The 19,137-nt window shown below is 39.5% G+C and overlaps 2 protein-coding genes across 2 annotated transcripts in view; both read right to left on the bottom strand.

Annotated features, from left to right (window-relative positions):
• Positions 1-1,020: 1,020 nt before the first annotated feature.
• On the bottom strand, positions 1,021-4,245 carry LOC310941000 (src-like-adapter 2; the record flags this gene model as incomplete). Its single annotated transcript, XM_083906071.1, has 7 exons — positions 1,021-1,144; positions 2,683-2,812; positions 2,889-3,041; positions 3,189-3,292; positions 3,542-3,628; positions 3,720-3,819; positions 4,173-4,245. The coding sequence occupies 7 exons, from the start codon at positions 4,243-4,245 to the stop codon at positions 1,021-1,023; spliced, it is 771 nt and encodes a 256-aa protein (XP_083762197.1).
• A 3,001-nt stretch (positions 4,246-7,246) lies between these two features.
• Positions 7,247-19,137, bottom strand: part of ndrg3a (ndrg family member 3a) — a 50,456-nt gene continuing 38,565 nt past the window's right edge. Inside the window, exons 7-17 of the mRNA XM_083906179.1 lie at positions 19,013-19,073; positions 18,134-18,220; positions 14,612-14,668; positions 13,981-14,084; positions 13,599-13,664; positions 12,590-12,641; positions 12,444-12,491; positions 11,844-11,879; positions 11,649-11,700; positions 8,261-8,299; positions 7,247-7,469 (exon numbers count right to left, since the gene is read on the bottom strand). Of these exons, the coding sequence (XP_083762305.1) occupies positions 7,297-7,469; positions 8,261-8,299; positions 11,649-11,700; positions 11,844-11,879; positions 12,444-12,491; positions 12,590-12,641; positions 13,599-13,664; positions 13,981-14,084; positions 14,612-14,668; positions 18,134-18,220; positions 19,013-19,073 (775 nt within the window). The 3' untranslated portion in view covers positions 7,247-7,296. The remainder of the gene's footprint in view (positions 7,470-8,260; positions 8,300-11,648; positions 11,701-11,843; positions 11,880-12,443; positions 12,492-12,589; positions 12,642-13,598; positions 13,665-13,980; positions 14,085-14,611; positions 14,669-18,133; positions 18,221-19,012; positions 19,074-19,137) is intronic.

Here is a 19,137-nt window from a genome sequence, read left to right as displayed (position 1 = left end):
GGTTTGCAGATAAAGTAATAGAGTCAACGTTGAGGTGGTTTGGTCACGTGCAGAGGAAGGATAGAGATTATATTGGACAAAGAATGTTGAAGATGGAGCTGCTGAGCAGGAGAAGACAGAAGAGGACACAAGGGAGAGGACAAGATGGAAGACGTCAGATGTCACTGTGGTGACCCCTAAAGGAAGAAGCCGAAAGAAGAAGAAGAGGAAGGAGTGCTCTGTAATGCAGACACAAAGACAAAGTCAATGAAAGTTTAAACTGAGTAATTTGTGTTACGTTATATCAGAACTATTGGATCCCAATTACACACCCAATATTACAAAGATGTCACAGTGCACATTCAAACGGCACTTAGATTATAAATATCCATCCATCCAACCATTATCTACCGCTTTATCCTCCACCAGAGGGTCGCAGGGGGTCCTGTGCCTATCTCAGCAGACATTGGGCGATAGGTGGGGTACATCCTGGACAATTCCATCACAGGGCCACATATAGAGACAAACAACCACATTCACTCACACTCTCACACCTATGGTCAATTTAGAGTGACCAATTCACCTAATCCCCATATCGCATGTTTTTGGACTGTGGGAGGAAGCCGGAGAACCCGGAGAAAACCCACGCACACACGGGGAGAACATGCAAACTCCTTGCAGAAAGGCCCTTGTTCCGAAGTTGTTCCAAACAGGGCTCAAACCCAGGAACCCGGGTCTTCTTGTTGCAAAGGCAAGAGTGCTAACCACTACACCAACCGTGGGCCCTGATTATAAATATGTTACATTCAAAACAGTTACTAATCACGTGACCACAGTTTCAGCTCACTCTTACCCCGTGTGCCTCATTAGGCACAAAACCCCCACAGCTGTAAGCTGTTTTGTAGTGTCTCAATCCTCCTCCACCACAGTATGGTGTATGATGAAGAATACATGTGAGTGTGCAGGTGACCTCCTGGACTGGTCTGGGCTTAACTGTATCTCTGTCTGTTTGACTGGTCCACTGTTCTTCACTGTTCTTCCTCACATGTCCCAGCTGTCACCACTGCCCTCAGTCATCTGCAGGTAAGAGCTGATGGCCTCCCTCAGCCCGTCACTCACCAGGGAGTTGTCTGACTCTGTCCTCTTCCTCTTGAAGATCATTGACCTGGTGAGGACACAGGTGAGGATTTCAGTGTGATTACTGTGTTGGTGATAAGACAGCAGTGCTTCATTTACACCTTTTTTTTTTTTTTTTTTACCACAGTGTCACAAACATACGTAGATGACACTTCTGTTTTAACCACTGTGTAAAAAGGGAGACAAATAATGATCATCTAGATATTAAACATTATTTGCTCTATTACATTCATATTGTTACAGACACTGACGCTTGGCAGACACAACGTGCTTACTCAGTTGGCACATAGACAGAGGTGTTCAAGGGAGTTTGGGGCCCCTGGGAAACATGTCCTGGGGAGCCCGACACCAAACTAGACCAAACTCTGATGCCACCTCGAAATGTAAAGCCGTAGCCAAAAAAAATGTTGCTGATCATAAAGTAAGAAACAGACGTTAGGCTACTGACAAACTAGCTGTTGTTAGCATTCATGCATTTTCTACAGCTTTATTCTCCACATGAGGTTCAGGGGGCCACTTCCAGCTGACATAGGGCAAAAGGCGAGGTATACCGCGGACAGGTCGCCAGTCCATCACGCAGGGCAAACATGTATAGACTGCATGAGGAAACCCAGCAAAAACAGGCTGTGAACTGGCCATCTTCTTGCTGTGAGGTAATGTTCATTTCTGGAGACTAAAGCTATTTTCTGACATCATTTCTGACAAATTGGGTGTGGACATTTTCTGGAGTTCATGTCAGGAAACAATATTTCTGTTCATATACTGGGTGATGAACACAGCTGCAGAGTTACAGTGGCATTTGAAATCCAGAAATTCAACTATAGGAGCCAGGAAAGTTCAGAGCAGCTTTTGTGTTCTCATCTGCTCGAAATGATTTCAGGAAAATGTCTAGATTTTGGAGTAGGTCTGAAAGCAAGATAATCATTCTGGTTCCTCCATTGACTCCACTGACAAACTTCACACATCAAGTTACCTTGCCCATAAAAGATTTAGACAAATTAAATGTGAAACACAGAGCCGGAACCAGAGGGGAGTTATAATTTGTATTTTGCTCCCTCTCTTGTCTAGTAAAAAAGAAGTCCATCAAATGATTGGCTAAGATATATGTGACTGCAGGCCTGTATGAACTCAGGTCAGACAGACGGACATTTGCTGATTTCAATTGGAAAATCATTCATTTCAACAATATTTACCACTCCTCTACATTTATGTTGTGAGTGCTCAACAGTCAATTTTAGCCCTTCTGAAGCTATTCCATGGCTAAATAATTGCATTCACTAATATCTTAACATGACACATCTTTATCTGATTTGTCTCTTTATTTCAAATATAGCTTGCTTTGTTCTGAATGTTATGTTATTTGACCTTGTCCAGCCTTTACCTTGGTCACACTTTTTAATGTCGGTCCCCTCTGTGATTGAGTTTGACACCCCTGATTTAGCTGAATCAACATCTTTGCGTGCCTCTATTTATCATTGCAGCTCACTCTCAGTGCTTCACACCAAGTAACAGTGACATCTTGTGGTCGTAATTATTAGAAGCAAAGAGAGAGAGAGTCATCCTGACCTGCTGATGTCCTTCCAGTTGATGGTCGGCCTCCTGATAGTCATAGGTACAGGCCTGGCCTCTCTGTTGTTACTCAAACCCTGGATGAAACAAGGCTGTGTCAGTCGACAGGGCAGCCCATCTGCAGACTCTGTGAAAGGAGAAAGGAAATATTTACACTTGTGTATTGTGGAATGATTGGAGTGAGGAAACAGCTCAGTACCAACCTGTATAGTGTTCCACCAGGTGATGCAGGGAGGGGAAGGTGAGACACGGAGAGATGTAGAACCAGCCATTTTGCAGCTGAGAGATGCGGAAGTGCTTCACATTATCTAAATATGAGGGGTTGGTTCTCCTCAAGATGGACAGTGAGTAACAATCTATAGACAGAAATAATACAGGGATTTAGTTATGAACTACTGTAAGAATGTTCAATGACACAAAACCATTCAAGTAAATTAGCATCATTTCAATGTATGGTCACAAACACAGCCATTGAAAGAAAGAAAGAAAGAAAGAGTTCTAACCTCGGTTTGTCTCTGACTCTCGGATCAGGAAGGCGCCGCTCTGGTTGCTGGGCAGCAGGAGCAGCTCCACTGCTTTGTACCTGCTGATGCCTGTGAACATCCACCTGAGAAGAAGGAGGACACATGAGCCATTAATGGACAACAAAGACAGTGAAAGAAAGTGTTTGCTGTTTGTTAGATTGGAAAATCCACTATGAGGACATCCCCCACTGGAGGAGTGCTGAAACTACAGGAGGCAGAGGCTGATGGAGAGAACAGAAGGCTTGTCTCCACTGAGTCTCCCACACACACACACACACACACACACACACACACACACACACACACACACACACACACACACACACACTTACCCGTGTGTCACCATGGCTGTGTAGTTGGTGGAAATGTAACTGTCACAGCCTGTAGTCGTAGATCTCACCATCATAAAATCCCCATCACTATTGGAAAAAAAAATGCATTCATGACTAATTGTGTCTGTTTGAGTAAAAACAAGGGTGAAGGTGAAGCACAAAGAGCTGCATCACATACTCTGACAAGACTGTGAGACATTCTCCCATGCACATGGTCACTTCTGTGTGACCAAAGGAAGGGTAGTTACAGAGGGACACAACAGCAGGCTCCTGGAGCTCTGTGGAAGGAAAGGAGGAGATGATTGATCGCATTGTTCTTATTTTTATTTTAGTCTTAGGAATTGATTAGGAGAGTCTACAAGACAAGTAGTGACATTTGAAGGGCAGCACAGTTTGAATAGTTTGGTCCTGTGCAGAGGAGGGATAGATATTATATTGGACAGAGAATGTTGAAGATGGTGCAGCTGTGCAGGAGGAAAAGAGGACGACCACAGAGAAGGTTCATGGATGTTGTAAAGGAGGACATGAGAACAGCTGGTGCAACAGAAGAGAGGGCAAAAGAGATCGAGCAAGATGGAAGCAGATGATCTGCTGTGGGAGAAGCCCAAAGAAGAAGAAGAAGAAATCTTACCTAGTGATGCAGGTTCAGGTGGATTGTCAAAGCCCGGCAGGTTTGTTTGACACTTGATGGGGCAGGTGCCCATGTTCTTTGGTGTCTTGATTTGGAATGTCTTCAGGCTGAAAACTGAAAAAAAGAGAGGGTTAAATAGTGAACAAGGTACATCGATAAAGCTTTTTAATAACACGTTCTGATGATTGGCCGTGTTCACATCATCAGTGAAACAGTTCACAAGTGCTGCACGGTGAGATGACACAGGAAAGAGCTTCACCACAACAAAAGGCAGCTCTGATATCCTCTGTTCACTTTCCACACAAAAAACAACGGTAAAAATTCAATCTTACACTCATGACAGTAGAAACAAGTAAATGTAATGCCAAATAAAAGCGATTTAATGCCTAGTACAGTACATTATAATTCACAAAATAATACTTTTTTTTACATTAATTGAGGTAAAAAATAAATAAATAAATGAAATAATGTTTCCTTGAAGAAAAATCTTATGTCAGAATAGATTTGATTTGATTTATTTGACATTGAAAATGTATATAAACACTGCAACCTGATATTTAAAAAATGAACACACACTTATTTGTAATGTGGCCCTCAACAGGAAGACAAGATGGCGACACATGATACACATGCCCGCACCTCCACTAAGTTAAGAAGAATATTAAATGTGCACAAATATTCAAAACATTATCCAGTAAAAACAACATGTAATTCATAATGTGTAACATAAACCCAACATACATACATCACATAAACTATGACTTTCAAGACAAACATTACGATATGTTACATGATGCTAAATATGAATGTACACACATACACATACACACAATACAACATGATGCACTCACCTCCTTCACTGTTAGTGTAGAAGGTTCACACAGTGGAGTCAGCTGCTCATTCCTCCACAGATGAGACGTGTTTGAGAAGACTCTTCCTTGTGTGTGTTCTTTATGGTCTGTTTGTCACGGTGATGCAGTTTCCTGTGACGATCAACACCTTCACCAGTCTGTGACTCAGAACAGCAGAGCATGACGATCCCTATGAACACGTACACGCTGCTTATGGTTTATCGTGAATATCTGCGTAAATACCTTCACTGACACGACAGTGTGCACCTTGTCATAGGTGGGGGTTTGAGTGATTGATATTGAAGGGATGACACTTCAGTTTTATAGCTGAATGTTGCTGATGGGAACGTGTGAGCACATTTCCATTCAATTCCATTCATCAGATACGAGACAAAGTTGTGCAGAAGATGAACAATGAAGCTGCTCTTATCAGCCCACTCCTGTGCTCCTCCACCATCATGCTGCAGAGACTGCAGTAACACAGCAGCCAACATAGACTCCTTTAGTAATGCTTGTAAGGCTTTGATGAGGTCATAGCATGATCATTTCTTGAGATGTACTGTGTTTCTGTAAGAGAGATGCATGGTAACACTAAACACCTCTTTATCACAGCAGGTCACGTCTGTGCTGAATCACCTACACGGAGACTCCTCACACACACAAACACACACTTACCCGTGTGTCACCATGGCTGTGTAGTTGGTGGGAATGTAACTGTCACAGCCTGTAGTCGTAGATCTCACCATCATAAAACTCCTAATACAGTGTGTGTATGAAAAGATGGAAGTATGATAGATGTGTGATAACATAGATGTACTGTATGCATGTGTAAAGCAGCTTTGAGAGGTCATCGAGATGAGAAAAGAGCTTTATAAATACAAACCATTCATATATTTCTACTATTATTTGATTGTGTGAGTGACATGATTATGTTGATTAATGCAGTTGTTTTTATCTATGAATGTGTGGCTTAGGCACTTCACTGGAGCAGCACTCCAATGCGTTTTAATGCAATATGACAATAAAGGCATTCTATTCTATATTAACCTTGGTTGTATTGCAAAGCTGTTATCAGGAAGTTTATATATATAAATATTAATATATGTTTATATATATATAAGCCTGAGTGCATGATTTGTACATCAGATGAACATTTTGCTTCATTTCCTTCTATTCTGATTCTCATTTGTACAACAACTGTTGGATGCTAAATATAGACCACGTCATCTGTGAAAACACTGGTTGATGGAAACATACGCACCACAGTCACCTCACTTTTCCTCTGAGTGAAGACGACAAGCAAATGCATTCTCTCGCTTTCATTCTAAAGACTGCACTACTGCTGAATAATTGTTCTGACGTGCACGAATAAACAAGCGCAGCAGACATGTTTTCATGGTATAGCTTTATTCAGTAGTAATATAAATGAGGGGAATCAGCAGACAATGAGAAGCACCACTGAGCCTCCTCTCAGTGAAGGAACTCAAAGTGTTCAAACACAAATCAGCAAGAAAGAGTCACGTCCTGTGTGTCATGACTGGTGCATACATATATCACGTTCTTCTCTGTATTAAAGCATCCTCTGCACAGCTTCCACTTAGTTTTAGATACTTTGGTAATCTTTGCACAGGTCACTCAACATCACTTGTTCAAGCATCATTTGAAATATAGACTGTGATCCTGTAGAGAATTTTACTGATGATCCACATATGTGATTTGACGCAACCCTCTCATTTATCCAGGCTTGGGACCAGCACCAGGAGTACACTGGCTGGGGTCAATTTAGAGTGTCCAATTAACAATGAGCATTGGGGATTGGGTGCATTGCTCAGGGGTAGTCCAGCCCTTGACCTGGCCTCTACAAACTGTCAAATACGAAGGTGAATTATTATCAGTACATTTTGAGATTTCACTACAGGTGTACAATATTATTATTATTGTTGTTGTTATAGGGGTAAAAAGAATTCTACAGCATGTGAAGACACAAATGAGGACAACATGAAAAAAAAATACAGCAGGGTGATGTTGGACAGTTGGTTTGTATATACAACACATCTAAATAAAGTGGTGGGTTTAGGTAATAATGTGAATTAACTTGTGTGTTCAATAGAATTTTTAATGATATGCATCTGTTAGTATATTTATTACATCTTCTTTACTAATCACACAGTTCATTACAGATGCTCCTCCCGCGGAACTGGAGAGGAGTGAGAGAGAGAGAGATTTGGGGCATATAAGTTACTATGGGAGGTACAGAGAGCTGGGTGGGGGGTTTAGCAGGAGACCTCCATGGTCTGGGGTCTGGACTGGTTGTCCAGGCCCCCACTGGCACTGCCCTCCAGCAGACTGTTGAGGTTGTTGCGACTGCGACTTCCTTCAGTGGAGGTGATGCTTGAGGAGGAGGTGGTGCGTGAGCGAGCCAGACGAGTCATTCCTGCCGACGGCACTGGAACAGAGACACATGCACCAGTGTCACTCACACAGACTCACTGTCACAGCTCAACACAACAATAGCTTTACCATGCAAAGGCCAGTCAAATAAAATAAAATGGGTCTTTGTACAGCAGCCATTTTTGATTTGAACAGGAAGAGCACAGGTGTTACTGATGACATTTAGGGTAAAGTATTGAATAAACGTATCACTGCTCTCTGGTCAAACACCAGGCTACTGCACTGATCCAATCTCTCCCTAAGGTCTCAGCCCACTTGTTTGGCATTTTTCAAAATCAGGCATTGGGGGAGTTTGCTGCAGAAGAGGGGGTTTAGTTCCATTTAATGATGGCTCTGTTCAGTTTGTACAAGTCAGGACAGCGCGACAGTGAACCAGCATGCACCCACAAATGCTAAATGGACCATGGTCATCATCAGCTGATTATTTACACCTGTGATTTTCCCACTGTGACCTGTTCATAGCTGCTGTGCAAAGAGTCATTAGAGAAAATGTGTAACAAAGGTATCTTTGCTTGTGTCCACTGTAAAAACAAACACACATGAAAGCAGTAAACACAATGTTTGCAATCCAACTCAACTAAATGGAAGCAACAGCAGCAGCAGCTCATGCAGGAAAATAGAACACTGAGGACACATTCCATGCTAATTCCTGCAGGGAGATGAATGTGTGTCGTAATATGCAGAAAAAGCACACTGCCTACATTTAACACGCTCTGCATACACTCATTCATCCACTGTGAACAGTTACATGGCCTTCAGTCTGACGACTGCTTAACAACCTGATACCTGATTCGTTGCTCAGGTGACTGAGATGAACGTAGGGAACTGGATGCAGTCATGGAAGAAGGAAGGGAAGAGACAGAAAAGGAGACATTTTTTTACACTGCTATATCCCACTTTGATGGAAAATCTGGAAAACCCTTTTATAGCTTTTTACTATTCTGTTCTGGAATCACATGAAATATAGACCATAGTCCTGTTTTAATGATCCCTCTACAAACTGTTCATCCAAAGATGAATTATTTTCAGTTATTTATTATATAATTATATCATTATTTGACACTAAAAAACAAAAAAGTAGTCCCATCAGGAATGGCTAAAGTGGATCATCTGCCTCCATCTTGTCCTCTTCTGTTACAACAACTGTCCTCTTGTCCTCCTTCACATCATTCATGAATCTTCTCTGTGGTCTTCTTCTTTTCCTCCGGCTCAGCAGCTCCATTTTCAACACCCTTTGTCCAATATAATCTCTATCACTCGTCTGCACGTAATCATCTCAACCTTGAGTCTCTTACTTTATTTCCAAACTGTTTAACCTGAGCCGTCTCTCATATATGCTCATTTCTAATCCTGCTCATCTTGGTCACTCCAAACACAAATCTTTCTGTTTCCAAGCCACATCAAAGCAGGCGTCACTACAGTCTTGTGGACCATCCCTTTCACTTTTGCTGCTCTCCTGCTTCATTTTGTTGTATTAAATTAAATAAAGGTGGAAAAGACACATACTCCCGTCTGATATCATGACTGGTGTCAACCATCTATGCTCAGTCTTTTTTCTGCAGGAGAAGCCTGAACTCTTTGTCATGCTCTCCTACAGATTGTCCACAGACTGTCTGCACTCTGTATGATTGTTTAACCAAATATGCAATAAAGTCAAGAAAGACAAATTGTGTCTATGTTTCAGATCTTACTAAGCAACATTTCCAACTCACAGCAACAGCAGGTAAAAACTGACCGTTTGTAAAATTAAAATAGTTTTATATTTTGTTCCGTTTTTTGCTGTTTCCTTGTTTCCTTTCCTTCAAAGAGTGCCAGTGTGTTATAGAGGGAGAAACAGCTTTCAGGCACATGCTGAGGTCTTCATTTATTTTCCACTCTTTCAATGCTTTAAAGAAAAATTAATCCGTTTTAATCCTGCGCTGGCATTTACTCAACAGGGGGACTCAGTGGTCTTTGAGGCAACACTGACATAATATGAGCTACAGCAGAGAGAGGTTTGGGAACAGAAGAGATCAAACAAGACACAGCTTTAGAAAAACACTACAAACTGCAGTTCAGTCCGACCTGCAGGAGACGTGCCTGTTTAAGAATGCACCTTAAAAGGATAGTTCAGCTTTGAAGAGTGGTTGTATGAGGTACTGATAACAGTCACAGCACCAGGAACATGCTTGCAGATGATGATGATGGAGATATTCATTTATACATTATAAAGAACAATGAATAGCAAGTTGTCTAAATATGCAACTGACAAGAAGAAATAGGCTGAAGTCAAAGGATTTTGTTTGTTGCTGTTTTTGAAGATTGAGATATGGCTCATTTTAATGAAGTTTGTGTCGCTTTGGAAAACACTAACTCTCTTATACCAATGTCCACAGATAAAATCAGTGCTGAAAGTTGACATGACAAAAAGTGCTGATGTTCACTATGTCCTTTGGTGTGGGAGAGTGAGTGTTTCTATGTTTCTAGTGAGAAAAGGTCATCTCACAGTGATGATTGGTTAAATGGCCTTATGTCCCCGCTGGCAGCCATGTTGGGCCTCATCCACACGGAAACAGGACTTTCACTAAACAATCTTTTTCTTTGTCGTTGATAAAAAGTCCTCTGTAAAACTAGCAGTCGTGTCAGGAGATGTCTTCATCCACACAAAACACCACTCTAAATATGCCAGGCCTGTATGTGGCGCTGTAACGCTGCTACATCAAAAGAAGACGTTGAGCATGTGCATATAGCATGCATGCTGTGTACGAAGTACAAGATTGTTTCTTTTTATTCAGAGTATACATTACATGTGTATGTATACAATCACAGAAACTAAATTTTAAAAAATGGCCCTTTGTTCAAAGACCAGAGAGCCATAGGGTCTCTCAAGAGGCCCCATCTCAAGAGCCCACCAAGGGCCAGACATCAGCTCTCCAACTGAAGATCCTTCAGTACAGAGCTAAACAAGCTCCCAGCAACAAGACAACCCACTTTGCTGATCTCCAAGCAGCCTGTTATGCTCCCATCAGAGGAAGTGACACCAGAGCCTGCCTAAGGATCAACCAAGGACCCTGAGTCAAGTTAGCTCCAATTAGCTAACTTTGTGAGGAGGAACCTGAGCAACAGACACCAAAAACACAGTTATCCATTTACAGCCTCTGGACCAGCAGACAGCACCACTAAAGGACATCTTTCAAAGACTTGGTAACGTAACTGGGCCGAACGGAAGTGTTGTTGTCTTGTCTATTTAGGTTAATATTAGTGATGTCCATGCTTTCTAGCGTTCAGTTCTAGCTGTGCATGCTTCTAACCTCTCATCTAAACTTGGACTTCACCCTACAAACGTGTCCTTAACAAAGAAACACAGCAGCAGTCTTGTAGTTTCTTTGTCAACCACCATCTTGATTTGTAGTGTAACTCTATCCGACTCAGCCATTTGGTCTGTGCACACACAGACATGTACTGACACAGATACACACACTGTATATAGTTACGTTTAGTAGATATTGCCGTTTCAATCCCGTCTCTGGGAAAATTGTATAAGTACTCCCAAAACACTGTTTCTGTGTGGATGAAATGCAGATAAGATTTTGGGGATTCAGCTAAAGACTGTCAGTCAGGGCTAACAGTGTTTCAGTACCTCATACAACTTAATGTCTCTGTAATAAGAGAGCGCATCAGTGAACACATCGAGTTAGAAAAGAAAAACACAAACATACCCACGCAAACTCAGATTTGAAAGAACTGCTGTTCAGTTCACGTGACATGATAGAGGCACGCACACACACACACACACCTCACCTACTGAGGACTGTGGGTGCTACACACTGAAAAGAGCAGAGAGGAAATTGCATTAGCATCCACCTCGGTGCACAGGCTGCCTCTTCGTGACCAGGCTGACAAAAAAAAAACTCAGCCTTTTCATGAACCGGTGGCTGCAGTCCAAACTCCGTCAGCAGGGCGTTTGTTTAGTACCAGCTCTGAGGTGACTGCAGTGAAAATAACCCCCAGCGAGTAACTTTTCATTGCACTCACGTCAACAGGAAATTGAGTGAACAACAGAGACAAACCTTGACCACAAACACGTCAGCCCAAAGAAGAGTTAGTATGTAAACAATTTTGACATTGAACTTTCCTCCAGTTAATTTATCTGTTTTACTCACGTTAAGTTTGAGATATGAACATATTTACTTACTGTAGCCCATGCCCTGAACAAAGTACTTAAAGGCCTCAGCAAGTTTTCCTGGCTGTAGAAAGATAAACATAAAAGTTATTATAGATAAGATTAGATAATAATCTAAAAGAAGATAATAATATTCAAGAAGGCAAGACAACTGCTAGATGTGTTTAAAAAAAAAAAAAAAAAAAAAAAAAAAGCACAACAACCCACCTGCACAACCTGGGGCAAACCTCCACAATCAGCCATCTGAAAGAACATCATCAGTGTCAAGGCCACATTTATACTTCTCCGACTGCGTAATGCGTTATCCAACTGCGTAACCACGGAGACCTCTCAAGCCTTCGTACTTCTCCTTCGTGGTGCCGGACACGCACTGCAAATTCCCACCCAAACAGTAGGGGTCGCTACGCAAGCTTGTTGGGCTTCTGGCTACAGTGAGCAATGGCGTCCGAGAGAGAAAGACTGTTGTTGTTGCAGCCGAATAACATTGAAACAGTGGCCGTTTCTCACCTGAAATAAATATTTGTCTGTGTCCTGGAACTCAGTTTTAAGATCATTTGAGGCGAGAAATTAGCCATTTAGAGTCTAAACATGTGGTTTGTGTATTAAGATATGACGTATTTATAGTTTGGCGGCGACGTTATCGGTTGTCGTTGACGGAGTGACGGACACTTAAAAAAATATGTTCTGCAGCCGGAGACGACGGAGAGGCTCTCTCGACGTAGAGGGGTCTCTGTAACCGACGTGGAGCCCTTTACGCAGGAGTATAAAACAAAAATCACAAAATGATATACTTTAAAAAACCTTCACCTTTAGCAGGGTGGTCTTGGTTGGATTTAACCTGGAATTGCATTCCACCTTAAAAATTCAAAAAAAAGGTTATTACTAATTGCTAATGGAAAGAGAAACTACAGCATAAAAACAATAAATAAAGTAATGGTTGGTGTGTGACTCACCACAGCCTCCACAGCAGGTGATGTGTCACCAACTACCAGCAATGCAGGGCATCTGCAGAGGAATATAACAGGCAGTAAATATAATATAATATAATATAAATATTAAAGGCTTTATGTTTATATTCTGTACAAACAAGACTATTCTTTTTGTAAATTTGAGTCACAGTGACATTCATCAACTGCATCTGAACATAGTGAGTGTGTGTGTGTGTGTGTGTGTGTGTGTGTGTGTGTGTGTTTCCAACTCATGCTGTGGGGACATAAATATGTTTATACAGTAACATTATGGAGACTTGACTGCCTTAAGGGGATAAAAATCTAGTCCCCATAATGTAAATGATTAATTACATTTTATGGTGAAGACATGTTGTGTGGTTAAGGTTAGGGTTAGGCCAGTAGAAGTTATTAAGGCCAGAGTAAGTCTCCAGGAGTCATGGAAACCAGACTGTGTATGAGTGAGGGTGTTACCCTGCAGAGAAATGGTGAAGACATGAGGCATTGCGGTAAAATATGACCAATTAATTCAAATGTGTAGAAAATGTGAAAGAAACGTGATGTGATTGTGCTGATTTCTGATAAAAAATGAGATCAGGATTGGGGACCTCCCTAAAAAGATTAAAATTCCAGTTCTTATTCATTCAAGCCAGCCAAGAGAAGGAAATGAGAAAAGAGCGAGTGAATCTTTGGCGATTCACTTAACCCACTGAGTCAGAGCTGAACAAAAGACTGACTCGGTAAAAGAAAAGAGGGATTTGGTCAAAATGTCCTTCAAATACCTAAAATAAGTTGTGTTGTATAATTAGAGATGAGTGTGACAGTTTCTAAAAGTGTCTGCTTAGTATGTACTTTTAAAAAAAATCATTCAATCTTGGTCTGTTACACAACATCATTTGGTTGTATTGGCATTGGTTAAAATTGGGCATTTTTCACACAGACTCAGTGGCAGTGGATTGCACATGTGATCACTGTGCTCAGGGACAAATGTGTGTCAGTTAGTCATAAAACCTACGTGAGTGTGTTGACTGTGTCCTCATTCAGACCCACGATTGGCCTCTCGATCTCCAGGTCCTGACGGCTGGTGCAAGGAGAGAAAATTTGATCAGCTAGTGTGAGGACGCTAAGACACCACAATTCTTTACACGCTAACATTCAAACGTTTGGACACACCTTCTCATTTGAATGGTTTTTCTTTATTTTCATGACTATTTACTATTTCCACTATAGATTCTCACTGAAGGCATCAGAACTATGAATGAACACATAAGGAATTATGTAGTCATCACAAAAGTGTGAAACTCTAAATATGTTTCATATTTTAGATTCCTCAAAGTAGCCACCATTTGCATATACACCATGTTTTTACTATGTTTTAATAACTTGCTGTATCTTACTATTGGTAGGAGCCACAGAAGAGAGCCAGGTTGTCCTGGTTGATGTCATGGGCGATATGGAGACGGTATGTCTGGATGATCTCCTGGTTCTCTGTCAGTTCATCCTGGAGGAAAGGAAAGAGACAATAGTAACCAGAAGAGTAATATTGTTCATGTTTGGTTGAGCAGAAACAATAAAGCTAACATGAATTCATTAAATCTACAAGGATACATTTGCATTAAACATCCAGCCAAGAAGTGGGATTATGTATATAAACAATGCGCTAAGATTCAGAACACTGTCACGTATTAAACTAGAGCCTGAAATCTACGTATCACAGTATCTGCTTCCAGGAGGATGGAAATAGAAAGCTATTACATAAATAACAGCAAAGCATCCGGGGATTCAGTTCCAGACTTAATACAGAGAATGAGTGATGAGAGTGAGCGTGAGTGAGAACATGATGACTTCTTCTGGTTTTAAAAGTTGTTAAATTGATAGTCATCATATTCATTATGTTGAATAAATCAGTGATATGTACTAGATATTATCCACACTGATTAAAAAAAAAAATACACGGAACTGAAATGAAATGATATCGTTTCATTTCAAGCCTGATTATTTTTGCACTGCAGTGAAAGAGAAACTCACAGTGCTGAAGTGATGAGACATGATGACATCCACCAAGTTACTGGTCCATCCAGACAACTGCAACACAGGAGCAGAACACAGATCCAGTTCATTTCATTCAAGCATATTCATGTCCTGATAGCTGTGAAGAAATACAGTTGTATGTTGCCATTACAATATTGTGACACAGTGATTCACAACCTTTAAGCTGTGACCCACCAAACCAATCAGGCTCGCCTTCTTACCTTTCAGGTACCTTGTACACGAGGAGGAGGATTTTAAATTGAATTCTAAACTGTTCGTGGAGCCAGTGTAGAGAAGCTAGCACTGGAGTTATATGGTCTCTCTTTCTAGTTCCTGTCAGAACTCGAGCTGCAGTATTTTGAATTTACTGAAGGGTTTTAACATAATTATCGGAACTTCCAGATAGTAATGAGTGGAAGTAATCTAATCTAGGCCATGGTGATGTCATCTAAAGTGACAAAGTGTTTAGGGCCGAGTATAATGACCTCAGCTTTGTCCGAGTGTAAAAGTAGCAAGTTATAGGTCATCCAGGACTTAATGTTTCATCAGCCTCATTGATACATATAACTGTGTGTCATCTGCATTAAAATGAAAGTGTATGTTGTGCTTTCTAATAATGTTCCCTAAAGGAAGCATACAGTCGTGCTCATAAGTTTACATACCCTACTACCCAAATGACCCTGATCAAAAGTTTACATACCCCAGTTCTTAATAGCGTGTATTGCCCACTTTTTTTTTAAAGGAGGGGTTTAATCACTGCTACTTTAAAAGTTTGGCGCACATATCCAGTTAATAAGGATAGATTAATTTGAGTTAATATAGAACTGTTAATTGAAAGAAACACATCTTTAAACAGCTTCATAGGGATGGGCTCTAACTAACAGGCTGATGGTTTAGATGATGAAACTAATGATGTTAACTCAGGGAGATCTATAGGGGAGAAACTGTCCAACTGTACACCAGGTGCTTCTAAAGCTCTTGTGCTACAATATGAGTCAGTGCCACTATGAGGGAGCAGATGATACATTTCTTTGTTGCTCTCTAATGCTAACAGACGTTAAAATTCCTGAACTATTCCTTTGAATCAACACGTTCCATGACTGTGAGCAACACGAACACAACAAAGAATGTGGTCCCTGAACATAATACTGCATACAGTATTAGAATAAAGCAGTACAGTGGCTCATTGTGCTCTGGAACTGAAGCCAGATAATCCACTCAAAATTAAAGTAATCCAAAAAAGTGAGCACAGAGAGACTCAGTTTGCTGTTCTGTTAAGTTTCTTTTGTATAAAATCAAGCTTGGTTTTGATTAACTTTGGACTCTCAACTCAAAACCACAACAGGTATAATTAATAATAAATGGTAAATGGTTTGTGTATATATATATATATATATATATGTATATATATATATACTGTATATGTATATATATATATATATGGGTCAATGACAATGACAAGTCCATTATATAAAAAAAAACATAATTTATCTTTTCATGACATCTATCACTTTATTCCATAAAACCTATTAATTTTCATACATTTTTCAGTAAATTCAAATAATTATATTATTTTATGTTTTGGCTTCTCAAACCCCTAAGATATCAGGTGATGCAGCTGTCCGAGCAAGTGAGCAGACTAAGAAAACTATTAAACATTTTATTTTAATAATGATAAACTCAAAATAAAATATTCTGGCATAATTTTATGTTTGAAGTCTTTTGAATAATGTTTTTTCCCTTATATCAATAGTTTTAAAGCTGCTAAAATAACTGCAAAACTCTTGTTTAGCAATTTACATTTCCTAAATATCAGGGTGGTGCAACCATAAACATTGGACTTTATTTTGAAGTCAAGAGACAATAGCTGTAAACTGAATGTTGCATCAGCCAGAGGAACTCCAGAGAACCTTGGGACTAAGCAAAAAGTTGTGTTGATCTCTGTCAAATACTGATAAAAATAACTACTTTCAACTATATGTAGGTTGGTACACTTTCCATGTCAGGTGGAAAATTAATGTAAACCATTGTAAAACTAGAAAAACAATTATTTTATCATAAAACTATTTGTTTTTTAAAAAAGTGTTCTGTGTGACCTTCATGACAAGGGTAGAAAATAATGCTTGCATCCAAACAGCAACTATTCAATGCTGGAACGTCTCTTTGCGCTAAAGCGAAACTTGGCTGCATAAGGAGCAGATTATGAACTCCCTGCGACATTGACTTCACACCAGAGAACATTCTCTCTCTGAGCAGTTAACTAAAGACATCAGCTCATCTGATGCATCTGTTATTCCATTAATTGCAGCGCTAAAGTGTCTTCTTCACAAAGATTGAGAACATGGTGTGAAAACAATGAAAAGTGAGCTCTGCTCTTTAAGAGTCTGTTACCTCGTTTTAGTAACATCTACCCAGATCCCCTGCACTTCATCGTGACTGTGCTCGATCCTCATCATAAAGATGTAATGTTATGTGAATTGTTTTTGATGGGTTAGGGTTAGGTTTAACTGATGTCTAAAACACAGGTTACTATTTGAAATGAAAATGCATTTTTTCAGCATATTTCATGTCATAACTAATGTGGTCAGGTGGTGCAACCAATATTTGTCAAGTGGTGCAACCAATTTAAACCAATAAATGATACGTCAAAGTGACCAAATGGTTTATAAATGTAATGTGTGAAGTTATTATACTGAATATATGAAGTTGTGTATTTGTGTGTTTATTTTCCTGTCTTTAAATGTAAAATTGGATGTTAAGGATGCTTAAAACCTGACCTTCAGAAAGCAAAAATCTTAAATTATTGTAAAAAAAAAAACACAATGATAAAAAATAATAATGTTTATCTAGTGTAGACACCTTAAGGTATAGTTGCCAAATAATTAATTTCAAAATAAATATTAGGAATGTTTTTTTTTTTTTTATATAAATAGTTGGTTGTGCCACATGACATTTCTTTTGTTGTGAAGTTAAAAATACTGTTAAAAAATGAGTTAAAACAGTTAGAATAGTTATTCAATATATAAGAAATGTTCAAACACATTGTTCTCGACTCAAAAATATGCATTACATCCATTTTGAAAATACTTTAAAAAAATACCTTTTTAGAAGCTTTATTTGTCATTGACCCATATATGTATATATATACACATATACATATATATATATATATATATATATATATATATATATATACGTATGTATGTATATATATATATATATATATATATATATATATACGTATGTATGTATATATATATATATATATATATATATATATATATACGTATGTATGTATATATATATATATATATATATATATATATATATATATATATATATATATATATATATATATATATACGTATGTATGTATGGGGCACCGAGCAGGAGCGTAGGGATGGAGAAGCTCAGAGACATAATAATATGTCATTCAACAATATTATTAAGTATGTCATAATTCTAAAACTAGTTTCCTTCTGATTTCAGATAGAAGACATTAAGACAAAGAAACCTCACCTTTGATGCTGCCCAGTCAATCCATCCTTCTGCACAGGGGTCCACGTTAATCAGAACCAAACCCTCCACCAGAGTGGGGTTGTTCAGCTGTGAAGAGGAAAAAAAAATCAACCATTCTTGTCCACATAGTATATTTTTGATTGTTTTATTCAAATTTCTATGAGAGAATAAAACGCGCAGCCGCTCTCCCGGCGTCAATGGTAGAAGTGCCGCAATGCTTTCCCGCCGTCAATGGGTTAAAATGATGTAATCGATACTGTTTAAGAAAGTACAGAGGAGGATTAGGGCCAAATTCTGGAAAAAAGTCAGTCAGTCATTTTTTCAGGAATTCTGAGTTAGAAATAAAGGATTTTCACATATGGTCCTAATAAAAATTATATCTTAATGGAGCATGTGTTCATGTGCCCCCATCTCACATGAAGTACTGGACTCAAGCTTTACTTGTATAGTTCCATCCTGCATGTACCCATGAGTCTTTGCATTATTATTATTATTATTGTTATTATTTTTATTATTATAAAACACTGCAAAGTTGTCGGAGCATGACAGAAGTGAAGCCTGTCTGTTTAAATGAAGACATGAAACAATGAATACACACTGGGGGATGAATTAGGGGCTATAGTTTTGGAATTGCTTAAAAAATCCAAGCCAAGACCTAGCCAAGATGAGTCATCATGTGGAGAATGGTAGCACATGTAGCCAACTATGGAACAACCTGATGCCCTGTGTGGGACACACAGGAGGATTTAATGCTCAGTGTATAAAGCTTTGTGGCCTGAGAACCGTCATTACATATCGATAGCATGTCGAGGTGGAACAGAGGAAAAGAACAAAAAAGGAACAGGTGATGTGACTGCTGTGATAGTGATGTGGACTCACTGCAAAGCGGGTGAGGATGTACGCTCCTGCTCCCACACCGATGCCAATCACAGTGTTGACCCTGCAAAGAAAGTACTAGTTACCATGAGACTGGAGAGACTGTCCTCCTGGAAAAAACGACCACA

Source organism: Microchirus variegatus (genome assembly GCF_963457635.1).
Source record: "Microchirus variegatus genome assembly, chromosome: 19".
Taxonomy (NCBI): Eukaryota; Metazoa; Chordata; class Actinopteri; order Pleuronectiformes; family Soleidae; genus Microchirus; species Microchirus variegatus.
Note: the sequence above shows the minus strand (reverse complement) of the source record. Positions and strands in the feature narration are given on the sequence as shown.